Source organism: Anguilla anguilla, chromosome 18, assembly GCF_013347855.1.
Source record: "Anguilla anguilla isolate fAngAng1 chromosome 18, fAngAng1.pri, whole genome shotgun sequence".
In the NCBI taxonomy this organism is placed as follows: domain Eukaryota; kingdom Metazoa; phylum Chordata; class Actinopteri; order Anguilliformes; family Anguillidae; genus Anguilla; species Anguilla anguilla.
In genome coordinates, this window is record NC_049218.1 from 25,426,033 (window position 1) to 25,442,789 (window position 16,757).

At 50.4% G+C, this 16,757-nt stretch overlaps 1 protein-coding gene across 3 annotated transcripts; it reads left to right on the plus strand.

The window, feature by feature from the left end:
• Positions 1-1,234: 1,234 nt before the first annotated feature.
• On the plus strand, positions 1,235-15,878 carry eif3s10 (eukaryotic translation initiation factor 3, subunit 10 (theta)). Of its 3 annotated transcripts, none has more exons than XM_035400373.1 (22): positions 1,235-1,407; positions 4,027-4,217; positions 5,689-5,825; positions 6,782-6,945; positions 7,263-7,462; positions 7,983-8,191; positions 8,296-8,467; positions 8,644-8,748; positions 8,863-8,961; positions 9,218-9,334; positions 9,734-9,919; positions 10,092-10,439; positions 10,762-10,866; positions 11,258-11,371; positions 11,567-11,689; positions 11,882-12,035; positions 12,276-12,466; positions 12,999-13,087; positions 13,495-14,045; positions 14,201-14,345; positions 14,700-14,869; positions 15,200-15,878. In XM_035400373.1, the coding sequence occupies exons 1-22, from the start codon at positions 1,359-1,361 to the stop codon at positions 15,397-15,399; spliced, it is 3,819 nt and encodes a 1,272-aa protein (XP_035256264.1). In that variant the 5' UTR covers positions 1,235-1,358; the 3' UTR covers positions 15,400-15,878. The 3 variants fall into 3 exon arrangements, with proteins under 3 accessions (XP_035256264.1, XP_035256265.1, XP_035256266.1); XM_035400374.1 differs by having other exon boundaries at positions 15,203-15,878; XM_035400375.1 differs by having other exon boundaries at positions 13,495-14,036.
• Positions 15,879-16,757: the final 879 nt, after the last annotated feature.

Below are 16,757 nucleotides of genomic sequence, written 5' to 3' on the forward strand. Positions count from 1 at the left end.
CCCTCTTCAGTGTGGAATGAAGAGGATGAATATTATTGCACCCAACGCCAGTGACATTGATTTTGAGTTCTGAGATTTGAGTGGGCACATTAATGACTGCTGCAGAAGATGATGTCACCTCCTGGAAATTCACAATGAGTGTGATTAGCTCTATTGGCTGAGGACTGTGGTGTTTAGCTGAACAGATTAATTATATCCCTTTGTTGTGAAAACTGGCTGGTAAGTGCCACATTTTGAAATCGGTAACAGACCTATTCCTGTCACACCGGACACACTGGCTATGCATCCCAAACAAGCTTCTTCTCCATGCTGTCCCTGCAGCGATGGGATGCTGTCCACAACAATCAGAACAGCATAATCAGCTATGACAGACTGCTGGTGACTCACAACACATCTGATCAGACTTCACATTAGTTCCCAGACCAAGAATGTTCTGTATGTCATCTGAACTTCAATGGACAAGATGCCCACCATGTAGCACTCCCAACCTTTGTGCCAATTCATGTTATGATATTTTAATGGTTTTGGATTTTTTTTTTTTTTAATGATTATTTTGTTTCCCAGGTCTTGTTATGGATGTAGCCTGTATGTATTTACAGTTTGGACATAGGTTTTGATTAGTATAGTAAACTCAGCAGTATTGCTTTAGTGATGTTGCATCTTTACTCACTGGTCTGGGAATGTTGTGTGAGCCAGATATGGCACTATTGCCCATATTAATCAGGTGCACGTACAATATGTTTCTGTTATACTGTATGTTGCTCTGCGTTAGAGAATCTACTAAATGAATGCAATGTTACATTTCAATGTAATGAAATATAACAACCACATAAAATTGAGTAGGTCATACTTTGAATTCTCAGTTAGAAAGGGATGTGTTGTTACAGGGTTCATTGGATTGCATTAATTTGAATACATTACACTGTTAGTTTAGCACAAATGTAGATTTTGACATGAGATGAAAATAGCTGAAAGACAAGCCTGCAATTATTGTCAAAAGAGAATATGTCATAAATTCCTAACATGAGTTTCTATCTATGTATAAAATCCAGTACTTTGAACGAACAAATTCATTGTTTCAGGGATATTCACATATTTTGTGGCAGTATTTGGGGTAATCATAGCCAATGTGAAAAATAAATTCTCCCATCCTATCTAGAACATACATATCTATTGCATTTCCGCGCCTCACCCAGTACATACGGGGAACTCGGGTCATGAAGAAGGGTCACGCGTTTGCGTCATTCCTTTCTCCGGAGGTTGACAGAGCGAGTTAAGTGTGGCGCGGATGGCTAGCAGGGATTTCTGAAGAAATATCTTCCACATCTCGAAATCCTCGTTAGAAGCAAGCGACAACTATGCCGGCATATTTTCAGCGTCCGGAGAACGCTCTAAAAAGAGCAAACGGTGAGTTTATTACAGGGTGTTTTCGTTGGTCGTCAGTCGGCGAGTCGCTTAGACAGGTCTGCACGGCACGGCATGGCGGGGAAGCCATGTTGGAAAGAAACGCTTATTCATAATTTAGCCCATACGTTCAGTGGTAGCTGAAGGCATCCACATTCTGGACATTAGAAGTTACGCACTTTCACGTATTTTCCCGTCTTTATGATTAGATTTCAAGTTTTGCTAACTTGGTTACTTGCTTATGTCCAAAGTTCTTACTTCACTTAGGTGTATTGCGCACATTGCTATGTGAAATATTTTCACCCCGAATCTGCTAGCCAACGAGCTAACGTGCTAGTGAATAGTTTTCTAGAGCTTTCAGCTACCCAGGTAAACGAACGTTAGCCGCTATTAGTTACGGCTAGCATCTTTCTGAGTGTTGATGAGGTCGCTCATGCAGAAATGTGGTCTTCGGGTTGTGTCATTAAAGTTATTTGCAAGTTCTTATGTAAGCCGGAGTTGTTTTCCTCCTAATGCTAGCTAGCTAGGTCGTTAACCCTTTGTGTCCAGGGGTATTCTGTTGAATGTTGATTTCGGTCAGGGCCCGATCTAAGTTATATGTTAATTTAACTAATCTAAACACTAATATTTTCTCTGCTTCATGTTGTTATCTACATGTACAGTAAATTAGCTAACGTTGTAGCTGTGAAGGTATACTTAACTTTGAAATGACTTTAAATGTCCTGTATATTTTCAACTGGTCCAGACGGTTTTCATACAAAGAACAGTACTTTATATTCGCCATCCTGAGTTAACATTACTTATTTTTGGTCGTGTTATGTGTGTCCAGCAGAAGTAAGGATTAGTGGTCTGCCGCTGTGTTTTACAGTGATGTTTCTCCTTGCAGTTTACAGTGGTATTCTCTGCGTAGTGGCGTTTTTCCGCGGTTATTCCTTGCAGACAATAAGACATAGGTTAAAACGGATGTAACGCGCGTTACAAGTGTAACGTGTCTACATCATAAGTAACTCCAGATGGAAGTGTGTACCGAAAGTTAATTAGAGCACCTGTTATTGAGCGGTATAAAAAGGGTGATTCAGAACAAGTAGCTGCCCACTTCATGAACAAGTATGCCAGGTCTGCATGGGTCCTTCTTACGAACTGGTGCCCATACTGAAGTGTCAAAACATCCACTACACTGTACAAAAATGAATGGCCTTAGCCATACAGACTCATAAGCAGTGGTGGAGTTTTCAACATTGTGACGGTGACATGTGCATCCCATTTGATTTTAGTGTGCCGTTTGTCAGAATGCCAGTCAACATGGTGGCGGCATTAATGGGAGCTGCAATGGTTTTTATTATATACTGCACCTTGAACTCTTAAAATAAAAGTACTGAGAGCACAATATATGGCGCACAGACTTTCCACCATTTTGTGTATTTGTTGGCAGGCACAGTTTCATATTATTTAGCCAAAATATTCTGTAAGTAAGTCCGTTAGATGGCATTTAAAATGCTACTCCATAAATGCTAAGCTTTCTGAAAGTATTGTTCTAAAAGTTTGATTTCATTTTTCTCAGTTGTATGTTTCTCATTCATTTCATTCACAAAAATATGATGTTCGTATTCGGAAGTGTAAACTTGGATTATTACACACGAGGGGAAACTAACAGTACATCCTTATGAAAATCTCTCTCAAACCCTTAATTCGTACACGTCTATCTTTGTGCTTAGCAAGTCCATCTCTGCTTATTTTTTATTTTCTTTCTGAATTCTGAAAAAGTGGCATTAAACAGGACGGAGTGTAGCACAGTGGGTAAGGAACTGGGCTTGTAACCGAAAGGTCGCAGGTTCGATTCCCGGGTAAGGACACTGCCGTCGTACCCTTGAGCAAGGTACTTAACCGGAATTGCTTCAGTGTATATCCAGCTGTATAAATGGATACAATGTAAAATGCTATGTAAAAAGTTGTGTAAGTCGCTCTGGATAAGAGCGTCTGCTAAATGCCTGTAATGTAATGTAATGAAATGAAACTATGGCCAGTTGTTGCGCGCGATAAAACAACGCCTTTGAATTGTTGAATGCATTTCTCAGCACGTGGACAGATGCATTTGGGAGATAACCGTGCGGGACGGGGAGCAGGGATGCGTCCCTCCCGGGTTTAACAGACAGTGTTGTCTCTGCACACCCCTTGCATTGGGAGCAGCGCCCCCAATGCAAACTAGCGCTCCAGCACACCATCGAAATTCCCTCTGGTACTGGAGTGCCGAAATCATCCAAGCGCTCGTCCCTGCAGCTGAGAGTGCTGTGGAGCAGTGCGTGTGCCGCGGCTGCAGTGCTGCATGCCCATGGGTGCCGCTGAAGTAGGGGTAACTTGAGGCACAATCGGGAATTCCAGATTTTGGGGGGGGGGGGGGGGGGGGAGAGGAACACAGCAATAAGTGTAATGTGGGGCCCAGACAAGTTTTCTTTTTCTTCTTGGCGTATTTAACTTTTTGAACAGTACCCTGGTTTGTGGTGCTGAAGTGTCCTGTGGAATAGCGGGTTGTGAGCATCCCTCCTTTTAAGCGGCGTCAGCCCCGCGCTGGGGAAGAGGACACGCCCCGGCTTGACGGTCGCTGTCGTTCCCTCCTCCCTGCAGAGTTCCTTGAGGTTGGCAAGAAGCAGCCAGCCTTGGACGTCCTTTACGATGTCATCAAGAGCAAAAAGCACCGAACATGGCAGAAGATCCACGAGCCCATCATGCTCAAGTACCTGGAGCTGTGCGTGGACCTGCGCAAGAGCCACCTGGCTAAGGAGGGCCTGTACCAGTACAAGAACATCTGCCAGCAGGTGAGTACCCCCGCGCCAGCCTGGCACCGCCCTGCCGACAGAGGGGTGTGAGCGTGAGCGTGAGCGCGAGCGCCCCCGTGTTTTCAGGGTACCGCTAGGCACCCGTAGGCGGACGCCAGCATATCTTTGCTCGTGTGATGCAAGCTTTCTGATGATTGGTGTGTACAGTATGAATGAAGAAGGTTGAAATTGCAGCACTACGCACAGCACGTGGTGAAATATTCAGTATTCGATCTGTGCCATTGGCCCCATAAAAATCATAAATGACCAGTCATAGAAATTTAGGCATGGGCTCTATTGTTATATCCATGATGTTAGCTAGCTCATGAGCTTACTAGCTGGCTAAGCTACCTGGCTAGTTAGCAAAGCATATTAGCTATAATACGAATTTGTTGGCGTTAACTCAGTTAAAAAGCAGTGTTTTACCTAACGTTCAGTAACGTTTTTCTTGCGTTACTCAATCTTGCAATGATTAACATTTGTCATAGTCCTTCCATGTCTTTCACTGGCATTGCATTCACTTAGCCTAGGAAGCTGCTAGAATTCTCCCTGCAGTTACTGTGGTAAAAGACGCTTGTTTGTTCAGCTGCTGGACTGCCATGCTGCTGTAAGCTCAGCGGTCCTCCAATGTTTTTAGAAAGTGGAGGCTGTTTTTAAGTTTTATAATGCAAATATGATTAATTGTATCTCAGAACAAAGAGGAAGCAACTCCATAGGTGTGTGGAAATTTTATTGCCATGTTTTGCATGTTTAGCTTAAAAACTGTTGTAGGAGTTATGGTAATAATAGGAATAAAGACAATACAAATTGAAAGATGGTGCAAAAGTTTATTTTGTAATTTACATTAATTTATTGAAATGTATGCGTTCTTTTATTATAAAATGCACAGTAAACAATGCATTCAGTATGTTTTTTACAGTAAAATTTAGTTCAAATTTACTTCCTGGGTGCTGTTTGGATTGAATAGTCACGCGAAGGAGAAGACTGAACAGGCTTTGAAAGGCACCTTTCTTTACTTGCTGTATATAAGTCTGCACTGTGCATACTTAATGGGATGGTTCAGATTCTGGAGTTCTTGATATTTTTAGTGCATGTTTTTCATTGGCCCAGACAGTTGTTCTCTGTAATGGAAGCTGTTATAAATACTTGCAGTCTGTGTATGGCCACTTCGGAGTAATTGAACTGTATTTTCTTGCTTTAAACCACAAACTACTGAATAAGCTTATATGCGATTTTTCACTGTTAGATTGTCCAAAATCTCTGCTAGTTCATCACGTCTGCGCCTAAAATATTCTGGGCCAATCAGAAAACACAGATCGAAAATGACATGATGTACAAAAACGCGGGAAAACGAGCTATGGCTTCCCCAGCTCCTGCTAGCGCTGTTAGCGGTAATGTCGCGGGAGCCCTGTCCCAGCCCAGGCGCCTCATTGGGTGCGTGGCCCTGACCTCCAGCGGGTTCGCGTTGCAGGTGAACATCAAATCCCTGGAGGATGTGGTCCGGGCCTACCTGAAGCTGGCCGAGGAGAAGACCGAGACGGCCAAGGAGGAGTCCCAGCAGATGGTGCTGGACATCGAGGATCTGGACAACATCCAGACCCCCGAGAGGTACGGTGGAGCCCACTCTCACTCAGATTCAGATGCAAGGAGAACCTCTTTCTGTGAAAACATGCTCCACTAGCTGTCCCATAGGCAGAGCGCTCGGCAGGAAGGTGAATTACTTTAAGGTTTTGTGAGTGTGTGTCTTAAGGGGTGTGTGTGTACCTGTGTGTGTGTTTTACTGGTTGTTGTGTGTGTGCGTATGCATTTTACATGTTGTTGTGTGTGTGTTTTACCGGTTGTTGTGTGTGTGTGTGTTTTACCTGTTGTGTGTGTGCATGCTTTACCGGTTGTTGTGTGTGTGTGTGTGTGTGTGTGTGTGTGTGTGTGTGTGTGTGTGTGTGTGTGTGTGTGTGTGTGTTTTACCGGTTGTTGTGTGTGTGTGTGCGTGTGTGTGTGTGTGTGTGTGTTTTACCGGTTGTTGTGTGTATGCGTGTGTGTGTGTGTGTGTGTGTGTGTTTTACCGGTTGTTGTGTGTGTGCGTGTGTGTGTGTGTGTGTGTTTTACCGGTTGTTGTGTGTGTGTGTGTGTGTGTGTGTGTGTTTTACCGGTTGTTGTGTGTGTGTGTGTGTGTGTGTGTGTGTTTTACCGGTTGTTGTGTGTGTGTGTGTGTGTGTGTGTGTGTGTTTTACCGGTTGTTGTGTGTGTGTTTTTTACCGGTTGTTGAGTGTGTGTGTGCGTGTGTGTGTTTTACCGGTTGTTGTGTGTGTGTGTGTGTGTGTGTGTGTGTGTGTTTTACCGGTTGTTGTGTGTGTGTGTGTGTGTGTGTGTGTGTGTGTGTGTGCGTGTTTTACCGGTTGTTGTGTGTGTGTGTGTGTGTGTGTGTGTGTGTGTGTGTGTGTGTGTGTGTGTGTGTGTTTTACCAGTTGTTGTGTGTGTGTGTGTGTTTTACCAGTTGTTGTGTGTGTGTGTGTTTTACCGGTTGTTGTGTGTGTGTGTTTTACCGGTTGTTGTTGTGCCTCTAGTGTGCTGCTGAGTGCTGTGAGTGGGGAGGACACTCAGGACCGTACGGACCGCCTGCTCCTCACCCCCTGGGTCAAGTTCCTGTGGGAGTCCTACCGCCAGTGTCTGGACCTGCTGCGTAACAACTCCAAGGTGGAGCGCCTCTACCATGACATCGCCCAGCAAGGTAACCTCCATCGTCTGTCTGCTCCCCCGTCCCGCAGCAGGGGCTCCTGTGCCCCCCCGTCCCTCAGTGGGGTCACCAGGGCCCCCCCGTCTCCCACAGTCATTTCACTGAATCACTCGTCATGAAAACATTTGGAACTGTTAACTGTTAAAATGTCAGGTTTAAACAGAAATCAGAGAAATTATGGTGTATTTGGTCCCCCTCATGGAATTTTCTTGAAAACGCTGCATAACTGTTGTACGCTATGTACGTCTGTTCTACGCCCGCTGCCATAGCGACTGAGCGGGAGCCTGTCCTTCTCTCCCCCCACTCCGCAGCCTTTAAGTTCTGCCTGCAGTACACGCGCAAGGCCGAGTTCCGCAAGCTGTGCGACAACCTGCGCATGCACCTGGGCCAGATCCAGCGGCACCACAACCAGAGCACCGCCATCAACCTCAACAACCCGGAGAGCCAGTCCATGCACCTGGAGACCCGCCTGGTCCAGCTGGACAGCGCCATCAGCATGGAGCTCTGGCAGGTCAGCCACGCCAGCTCGCCCCAATGAGCCAGTCAGCAAACAGAATTCACCCAATGAGCCAATCAGCAAGTATAATTCACCCAATGAGCCAATCAGCGAACAGAATTCACCCAATGAGCCAATCAGCAAGTGTAATCCACCCAATGAGTTAATCAGCAAGTATAATCCACCCAATGAGCCAATCAGCGAACAGAATTCACCCAGTGAGCCAGTCAGCAAGCAGAATCCACCAAATGAGCCAGTCTGCGAGCTGAATCCACTGAATGAGCCAATTGGCTAGCAGAATCCACCAAGTGAGCCAATCAGCAATCAGAATTTACTGAAAGTGACAATTAGCATTCAGAATCCAACAAATGACCCAAACGGCAAACAGAATCCAAGTTGAACTCAAACTGCAGTAACTCTCTTGCTCTCTAATGACGTGTGGGGCTTGATGTACTGTTGTGTTTCTTTTGATAGTTTATTTTCAGTGTTTGTCACATGAAATAAATGTTTCTTTTTTTTAAATGGCTTTTCTCAGGAAGCTTTCAAGGCAGTCGAGGACATCCACGGCCTTTTCGCCCTGTCCAAGAAGCCCCCGAAGCCCCAGCTGATGGCCAACTACTACAACAAGGTGTCGACGGTGTTCTGGAAGTCCGGGAACGCCCTGTTCCACGCCTGCACCCTCCACCGCCTGTACCACCTGTCCCGCGAGATGAGGAAGAACCTGACCCAGGAGGAGATGCAGAGGTAATCCCCACCAGGGTTCCGTGCAGGGTGGGGATCTGGATTCGACTGGCCCCCGAGTCTGTCGCTAACGGCTCCCGTGTCGCCCCCTGCTCTCTCTCCCGCAGGATGTCCACCCGCGTGCTCCTGGCCACCCTGTCCATCCCCATCACCCCCGAGCGCACGGACATCGCCCGCCTCCTGGACATGGACGGCATCATCGTGGAGAAGCACCGCCGGCTCGCCACCCTGCTGGGCCTGCAGTCCCCGCCCACCAGGCAGAGCCTGATCAACGACATGGTGCGTACCGCCCCCGCCCCCCACCCTGCTGGGCTCCGCCCCTCCTGGCTCCGCCTCTCCGCGGTACCGTGAGCCCCGGGGCCCGGACGCACGGGGAGGGTTCGACCCCGGGGACCGTACTGTGAACGCGGTCGACGCTCTGACCCACGTTTGACCGTGTTGCGGTTCTCTTTCAGGTGAGGTTCAATCTGCTGCAGTACATCGTGCCCGAAGTGAAGGAGCTCTACAACTGGCTGGAGATGGACTTCCACCCCCTGAAGCTTTGCGGAAGAGTAACAAAGGTAACCGCTGTTTTTTAACTCTGACGTCCTTTGCTTCTTATGCACGGTGTGATGTGTGTTAGTGCTGTAGAGGAAGAGGAGGCCTTGTCTCTGAGGGTCTGTGACTCCGTGCAGGTGCTGAACTGGGTGAGGGACCAGGCTGAGAAGGAATCGGACCTCCAGCAGTACGTTCCCCACTTGCAGAACAACACCATCCTCAGGCTGCTGCAGCAGGTGAGTCCGCCCCCACCCGCGCCCCGTTACCCGCGCGCTTCCCGCGGAACACCCGAAACACTGCTAAACCTGATGCGTTGGTGACCCTACTGGCAACGATGACCCCTGTGAGATCCAGCTAACAGTCTCTGGCAGGGGCCTTGTTTGGGTCTTCCTCCCTGGTTTCATCCACGTGCACCCAGACACGCGATCCCGTCGTAATTGGGCTACCCGACGCCTCTGACATCACCCCGCCCCTCTCTCTCTGCTCGCTCAGGTGGCTCAGATCTACCAGAGTATCGAGTTCAGCCGGCTGGCCTCCCTGGTCCCGTTCGTGGACGCCTTCCAGCTAGAGCGCTCCATAGTGGACGCGGCGCGCCACTGCGACCTGCAGGTACTCCGCCACTTACCCCAGGAGCCTTTGCCTTACCACCAGACTTACACATAGAAAAGGGTCATGTGATAGTCTGGGGACACCTGGCAATCAAGTGCTGTTGACAAAAAAAATGCTGAATGATTCTATAGAATACAGTTGGAAGCGACTAATCTTAATGTAAAAATGTGTTGGAAATTTCAGAGAATCTTCAGTAAAGTGTTTAATCTTTTGAACAAATTTAAGTTTTCAGAAACATTTTCAGAATCCACTTTTAAAAATGTAAGGGGAGGGAGGATTGGGCAACAGGACATTAAAATAAAGCTTTGTGCAGCAGTTCTTCCAAGCAATGGCTTATTTTTGGAGTAATTGCCTAGTCCACTAATCCACATTAACCCGCTGCGGTTTTTGTCTCCTCAGGTGCGAATCGACCACACCTCTCGCACCCTGAGCTTCGGGTCGGACTTGAACTACTCGACCAAGGAGGACTCCCCTGTGGGGCCCTTCCTGCAGAACATGCCCTCAGCGCAGATCCGCAACCAGCTGACCGCCATGTCCTCCTCCCTGGCCAAAGCCATTCAGGTCATCAAGCCCCCCACCATCCTGGTAAGTCGCCTTCGACCTTTAATCGCCGTGACCCGGGTTCGAGTCTGACCGCGTTTGGGGTCAAATCCGAATACTCACCCTCTGTGGAGTGAGCCCATGTGCTGTGTTTTGAGGTGGGCACGGCTAAAAGATGTTTCCTCACGGTTTCTGGGTTCTCCTCGCCCCCCGGCAGCAAGAGCGGGACGAGCAGAGCCAGCAGGCCATCGCGGCCTACCTGAAGAACGCGCGCAAGGAGCACCAGCGCATCCTGGCCCGCCGGCAGACCATCGAGGAGCGCAAGGAGCGCCTGGAGAGCCTCAACATCCAGCGGGAGAAGGAGGAGCTGGAGCAGCGCGAGGCCGAGATGCAGAAGGTGCGCAAGGCCGAGGAGGAGCGCCTGCGGCAGGAGGCCAAGGAGCGGGAGAAGGAGCGCATCATGCAGGAGCACGAGCAGATCAAGAAGAAGACCGTGCGCGAGAGGCTGGAGCAGATCAAGAAGACCGAGCTGGGCGCCAAGGCCTTCAAGGACATCGACATCGAGGTACGGGGGCCGGGAGAGTTCGCTTTCCGTTCCAGCCAGGTTCCAGCCATTAGACTTGTTCCTGCCCATAGTTCCATGCTGCTGTCTGTGTGAAGTCTTTTCCAGGCCCCACTGGCATTGTGTGAGGAGTGGTCAGTGCCTGTAAGGTTCACAGCTGGTCTGCTTTAATGAGTTGTTATGGATAGAAATTGAAGAGTAGAATTAAATGGACAAAAAACGTTTTCTGCTGGAACTAGACTCATTAGGTGACTGTTTGTTTGAGGCTGAGAATGCAGTGTGTGTGTGTGTGTTTGGTTGATTGAGCTTTATGCTGTGCGTGCAGGACCTGGAAGAGCTGGATCCAGACTTCATCATGGCCAAGCAGGTGGAGCAGCTGGAGAAGGAGAAGAAGGAGCTGCAGGAGCGCCTGAAGAACCAGGAGAAGAAGGTTAGGAAAGCCCCCCAGGCTGCTCCCCTGAGCAGCATTAATACATCACTGTCCGTTACTGCTGCTGCACTGTACAGCTGCAATTCTTACTGTCCGTCACCACTTGTTAAACTGTGTAACTGCAAGTCTCACTGTCTGTCTGTTACTACCGTTACACTGTGTAACTGCAATTCTGCCTGCGTTACTGCGCAGTTCAGCATTACTCTGCAGTTCTCCAGTGACATGAGTGACATCGCTCAAACCCGAGATTACATGAAATGATCTGTATTTTCATTTGCTTAAATTCACTGTAGACGGGGGTCTTGTTGAGGTGCCTTGTTGAATGTCAGTGAAGTGTACAGTCAGCTGTTTTGGAGGGTGACTGAACTTTCATGCTGTTGCTTGGCAACAGATCGACTACTTCGAAAGGGCCAAGCGTCTGGAGGAGATTCCGCTGATCAAACAGGCGTACGAGGAGCAGCGCATCAAAGACATGGAATTATGGGAACTGCAGGAAGAGGAAAGGGTAAGGACACGCGTTTACACCCCCCCCAATCCTTTTTGTGAAAGCTGTCATTTTTTCACCATTTAGCAGGAAAACATTTCGGTGGCTTCTGCGAGAGTAGCCTAACCTCGGAAACCTGCCTAAATGCTGAGAGTTTGTAATTACCGTGTTCCTGGATGTGACCGGATTGTCTGCCCCCCCCCCCGGCCTCTGCAGATAAGCAACATGCAGGTGGAGCGGGAGAAGGCCCTGGAGCACAAGCAGAGGATGTCGCGCATGATGGAGGACAAGGAGAACTTTGTGTCCAAGATCACCGCAGCCCGCAGCTTCATCTACGAGGTGAGACCGCGCCCGCTTTCGAACCTTTCCTGCGAGGTTCCTAATATTGAGGAGCTGTGTTTGCGTATGTACGTTCTTTAGATATGGGACAAGGTATCCCAGTTTTGCGTACTTGCGTTTTTTTTTTTGCTACTTAAATTGGGATTAGGAAAAGGTCAAATCTGTTTCTTAACCGACATTTTGTCTTCAAAGGAAAAACTGAAACAATTCCAAGAGCGCCTGGTCGAGGAGCGCAAGAAGCGCTTGGAGGAGCGCAAGAAACAGCGCAAGGAGGACCGGCGCACCACTTACTACCGCCAGAAAGAGGAGGAGGCGCAGAGGATCCACGAGGAGCAGCTGAAGAAAGGTGCTCCTGCTCGCTAAACTTTACAATGAATTTTAAATTTTAGTTTTGGGTGTTAACTCTGGAAAAAGAGGCTCAGGGCTCCAATGAAAGAGACCTTGGTCTCAGTGGGACTTGCAATAAAGGCTTCAACTGAGGCCTGTAAGACAATAATGGGGACACACACGTGTATCAGTCTAATCATCCCAAAGCACGATTAGCCAGTCGCTGTCTGACCTTTCGTCTCCTTGTTGCGCGCCTTAGAGCGGGAGGAGCGGGAGCGGCTGGAGCAGGAGCAGAGGGAGGAGGAGGAGAGGGAGTACCAGGAGCGCCTGCGCAAGCTGGAGGAGCAGGAGCGCAAGCAGCGGGCGCGGCAGCAGGAGATCGAGGAGCGGGAGCGCCGCCGGGAGGAGGAGCAGCGCAGGGTCCCGGAGGAAAAAGCCGGCGGCGGCAAGGTGCGCGCCGTCGACCGCGACGCACGGAACAAACCCCGTGCTAGCGTGCTAGCGCGCTAGCTTCCGTTAGCGCGGAAGCCTTTAGCGCATGTTAGATCACAGATACTGTTCGGTTCCACTCGGAGCTCACGTGTCATTGGCTCCCTGAAATCCAAGGTTCATTGCTTGTGGGCATGTCGGTGCTTCGGCGTTTGTATGCGCTGCTGCTGTTTCTGCGCTACTTGGCTAGCCTGTCCGTGTTCCCACTGCAGATAAACAATGGGTACACGTGCTAATTAGCAGCATCGCTGACAGCGATCAAGTGTCAGGGTTAGCCGTGCTACGCGATCGTCATTACACTGTAACCCTATATGTACAGATGGTAGGGATAGCAGAGGTGCTTTTAAAGGACAAATTTGAATTCAGGGTAGATTTTAAATTGGCAACAAGTTTTACATTGCTTCTTTCTTTTGCTTTATTAAAAAATGTGAGTGAGTTCAAAGAAAGGGAAAAAGTTAGATTAGAGTGTAGCTGATGTGCTGTCCTGCTTTAGGATCAGCCCTGGCCCGAGAAGGAAGAGGGAGGCTGGAGGAAGCGCACCGAAGGCGGGGAGTCTGAGTGGAGGCGCCCAGTGCCAGAGAGGTGAGTGCACAGAGCTCCACCCGCAGCATGGCTCTGCCCACTGCAGAGCTCCACCCGCAGCAGAGCTCCACCCGCAGCAGAGCTCCTCCCACAGCAGGGCTCCTCCCACAGCAGGGCTCCGCCCACAGCATGGCTCTGCCCACTGCAGAGCTCCACCCACAGGTCCCCACAAACCACCGGCTGTACTGTATTGGCTGTGTCATTCAGTCACGTTTAATATTACATTACATTACATTATAACCGTGCCTGTTGGCAGAAAAGGCTTTAAACTTGGCATAAATCAGGTGGTCGGGTGGGAATTACTGGGTTTTGACGCACAGGAAATGGAATTAAGGTTGTAATATGGGAACGCCCGTGAGTGCTGATTTCCTGTTCTGAGGCGTTTGACCCGTCTCTGTGCTGCTTAGGGACTGGCGCCAGGAGGGCCGCGACGAGGAGAAGGCCCCGCGGGACGAAGAGAGGGAGCTGCCCTTCAGGAGGGGAGGGGACGCCCCCCGCCGGGGCGGAGCCGACGACCGCGGCCCCCGCAGAGCTTTCGATGACGACCGCGGTCCCCGCCGGGCCGGAGACGAGGACCGTCCGCCGAGGAGAGCGGGCGACGAGGACAGGGCCCCGAGGAGAGCATTCGACGAGGACCGCGGCCCCAGGAGAGCCTTCGACGAGGACAGGGGCCCCCGTAGGGGCTTCGACGAGGACAGGGCCCCGAGGAGAGCCTTCGACGATGACCGGGGCCCCAGGAGAGCCTTCGACGATGACCGTGGACCCCGAAGAGGCTTCGATGAAGACCGAGCACCCCGAAGAGCCTTCGATGAGGACAGGGGCCCGAGGAGAGCTTTCGATGACGACCGCGGCCCCAGGAGAGGAGGGGATGACGAGAGGCCAGGCCGTAGAGGCGGAGACGACCAAGGTCCTCGTCGTGGAGAAGATGCCAAACCTTGGAAACCCTTGGGTAGGCCAGGTACGTGGGTTCCGTTGGGAGAAATGGGAGGGCCAGAGCAGAAAGACAAGGGAATAAGCATCGGTACAGTACACATTTAGTGTCTCTGCTTCACTGCTGGAACTTGTTAGATGCCCTTTAAAGCCAAGTAAGGTGTCCAATGGTGGCTTTTGCAGGTGGATGGCGAGAGAGGGAGAAGGCGCGGGAGGATAGCTGGGGACCCCCCCGTGAGAGCGACGATCGGGACGATGGCGACAACAGAGACGGAGAAGAGCGAGAGTCGGGCGAACGGTTCAAAGAACGCCGTCCACCACCACCACGGTGAGTCCCGGTTCCCCTACCCCAGTCCTGGAGTAGCCCTGTGTGCCTGTTCCACTCCTAGACCAGGCCTCTCCTTTCTGGAGTAGCCCTGTGTGCCTGTTCCACTACTAGACCAGGCCTCTCCTTTCTGGAGTGGCCCTGTGTGCCTGTTCCACTTCTGGACCAGTTATCTCCTTCCTCTTTCCCACCATTTTGTTTCTGCCCTGTCAATGGTACTTTGAGACCATTCCAGATTTGACCACGGTCTTGCCTGGGCGATGTTGATGTGTGATGCATTCCTACGCTGCGGTTACCTGGGTGATGGTTGCTCCGTGGTGCGGTTACCTGGGTGACCTTTTACATTTCTGCTTCCAGGGAGGAGGGTGGTGGAGCCTGGAGGCGGCCAGCGACCGAAGAGACCAGCAGCTGGAGGGACTCCCGCCGCGAGGACAACGACCGCGACCGACGAGATGACCGTGACCGTCGCGACAGAGACCGCAGGGAGGACCGTGAACCCAAACCGCCAGCCAGAGAACCAGAAGAAGGTGAGGCAGGGTGGGGTTTGGCAAGGCTGAAGTGAGGAAGAGTGTGTGTGTGAGAGAGATTGTGTGTTTGTCCTCTGGGTTGAGATTAGTAGGAACAGAGCCAGTGTGGGTGCAGAATGCAGATGTATCTAGTCAGTCTGCTGATGACTGTTCCCCTGGTCACCTGACCTCCTCTCTGGCTCTGCTGGCCAATCAGCTCTGCTGTAATTACCCACACCCTCCTACTGGTCAGCAAGGCGGCGCTCCTCAGAAGCTGTCCAGTCGGAGGGTTTGGTGGCGGACGGGCCTTTGGTAACTGTACCGCCCTCCCCCCCCCCCCTCGTGTGCCAGCAGGTGGGTCCTGGCGCCGCAGCGGGGAGGACAAGAGGGAGGAGCGCAAGGTTGAGGAGCGGGACACCCCGCCCCGGGCCGACCCCCCCCAGGAGGGCGACGACGAGAAGCCCGCCTGGCGCTCGGACAAAGACGCCGAGAACCTGCGCCGCATCAAGGACGAGACGGACGACGAGGGCTGGACCACCGTCCGCCGCTGACCCCCCAGCGCGGGCCCTCCGCCGGCGCCCCGGGGGCTGAGCACCCCCCGGAGGGGCGCGACCTCGCCGCCGCGTCTCCAAGCCAGCTAACGCAGTTTAAAAGCTGTTACCCCAATGCCAAAACGTACCTTTTTTTCAATCCAGCCCCCACTTTGGCATGAATTCCATCTCAGCTTCTTAATCCTCTGATGAAAGTAGTTGATTCTCTAATTTTTTCTGCATGCGTAGAGTATGTAATTCATCTCTCGCAGTATTTACTGTGTGGACCTTTTGGGTATTTTTTTGTTGTTGCCACCAGCTATATCGACATTTAAGTAAAATTTTGAGCAGTGAAAATGAATTCCTACTTTCCTGTGTACCAGTTTGCTGTCGCTCCCATTACCTGTCTGTGCAGCAGCAGCTCCAACTAGTTGTAGATTCTCACATGGTTGCATGCTTTTAGATAAAGCCACTCTTATTAATAAAAGTCATTTGCTCAATTTTTTGGCGTACTTATTTTTTTAATGCTATGTAGAAATGTGGGATTTTGATTAGTTTTTTTTGTTAGTTTTTTTGCGGGCGGGGGGGGAAGGGGCGGGGGCTGATGGCAATATGGGGGATCCATTACTGTAATACTTCTGCGGTTTGTAAGGAACCAACTGCTGCGTCATCAACCACGGCTTTGTTTCGATGGCCGTTGCGAGGACAGGCGTTTGAGACCGAGGGAACTCCTCTTTGCACGGTCGTTTTCGGCCCGCACCCAGAGTTCGCCCGTGACCGCCGGGACGTGGTGTCAGCTGTCAGGGAAATCAAGAGGAGACCTGGAAAATGGCCGCCCAGGAATGCGGGAGAACGTTAACCACTGCGCTCAGTGGCGCAATACCACTCCCGTCACCACGAAGACCCAATTTAGCAAGAATTTCCAGTTTGAGCCAACGGTCGTCTGCTAAACTACGAGGGGAGATTTTCTTTAGACTTAGGAATGCAACTGCACTCGAGACCTCGGTACTCCTGGGAAGACATTTTGGGTTTGCTCGGCTTTAAGGGTAAAATCTGCATAAGCAAAACACTGCCATTACCGTGCATCTTCCACCTGTGCAGCGTGAAGTAGGCCAAGCCCTTGGCTGTTTTAATGCCAGCATGCGTTCTGTGTGTTTGTACGGTTGTATAAAGCAACCCTGGTACAAAGATGGAACACTTAAATTGGTACCGTTAGGGCATTGCATGTCGTGACCAATCACTGTCCTAAACTGGCTACCTGTCCAATCCACACCTTAAGCACATTACTTGGCATATATAGTTTAACTGGAATTATGATATACCACAAACTGCATATCATATCATGCATATCTGGATTGGTAGTGATAAGTGATCCTTTA

Coding starts and splice junctions, on each gene's coding strand:
- eif3s10 (XM_035400373.1), top strand. CDS start 1,359: ATGCCGGCATATTTTCAGCGTCCGGAGAACGCTCTAAAAAGAGCAAAC. Junction 4,218..5,688: donor ACAAGAACATCTGCCAGCAG/GTGAGTACCCCC, acceptor TTCGCGTTGCAG/GTGAACATCAAATCCCTGGA. Junction 12,036..12,275: donor CGAGGAGCAGCTGAAGAAAG/GTGCTCCTGCTC, acceptor TGCGCGCCTTAG/AGCGGGAGGAGCGGGAGCGG.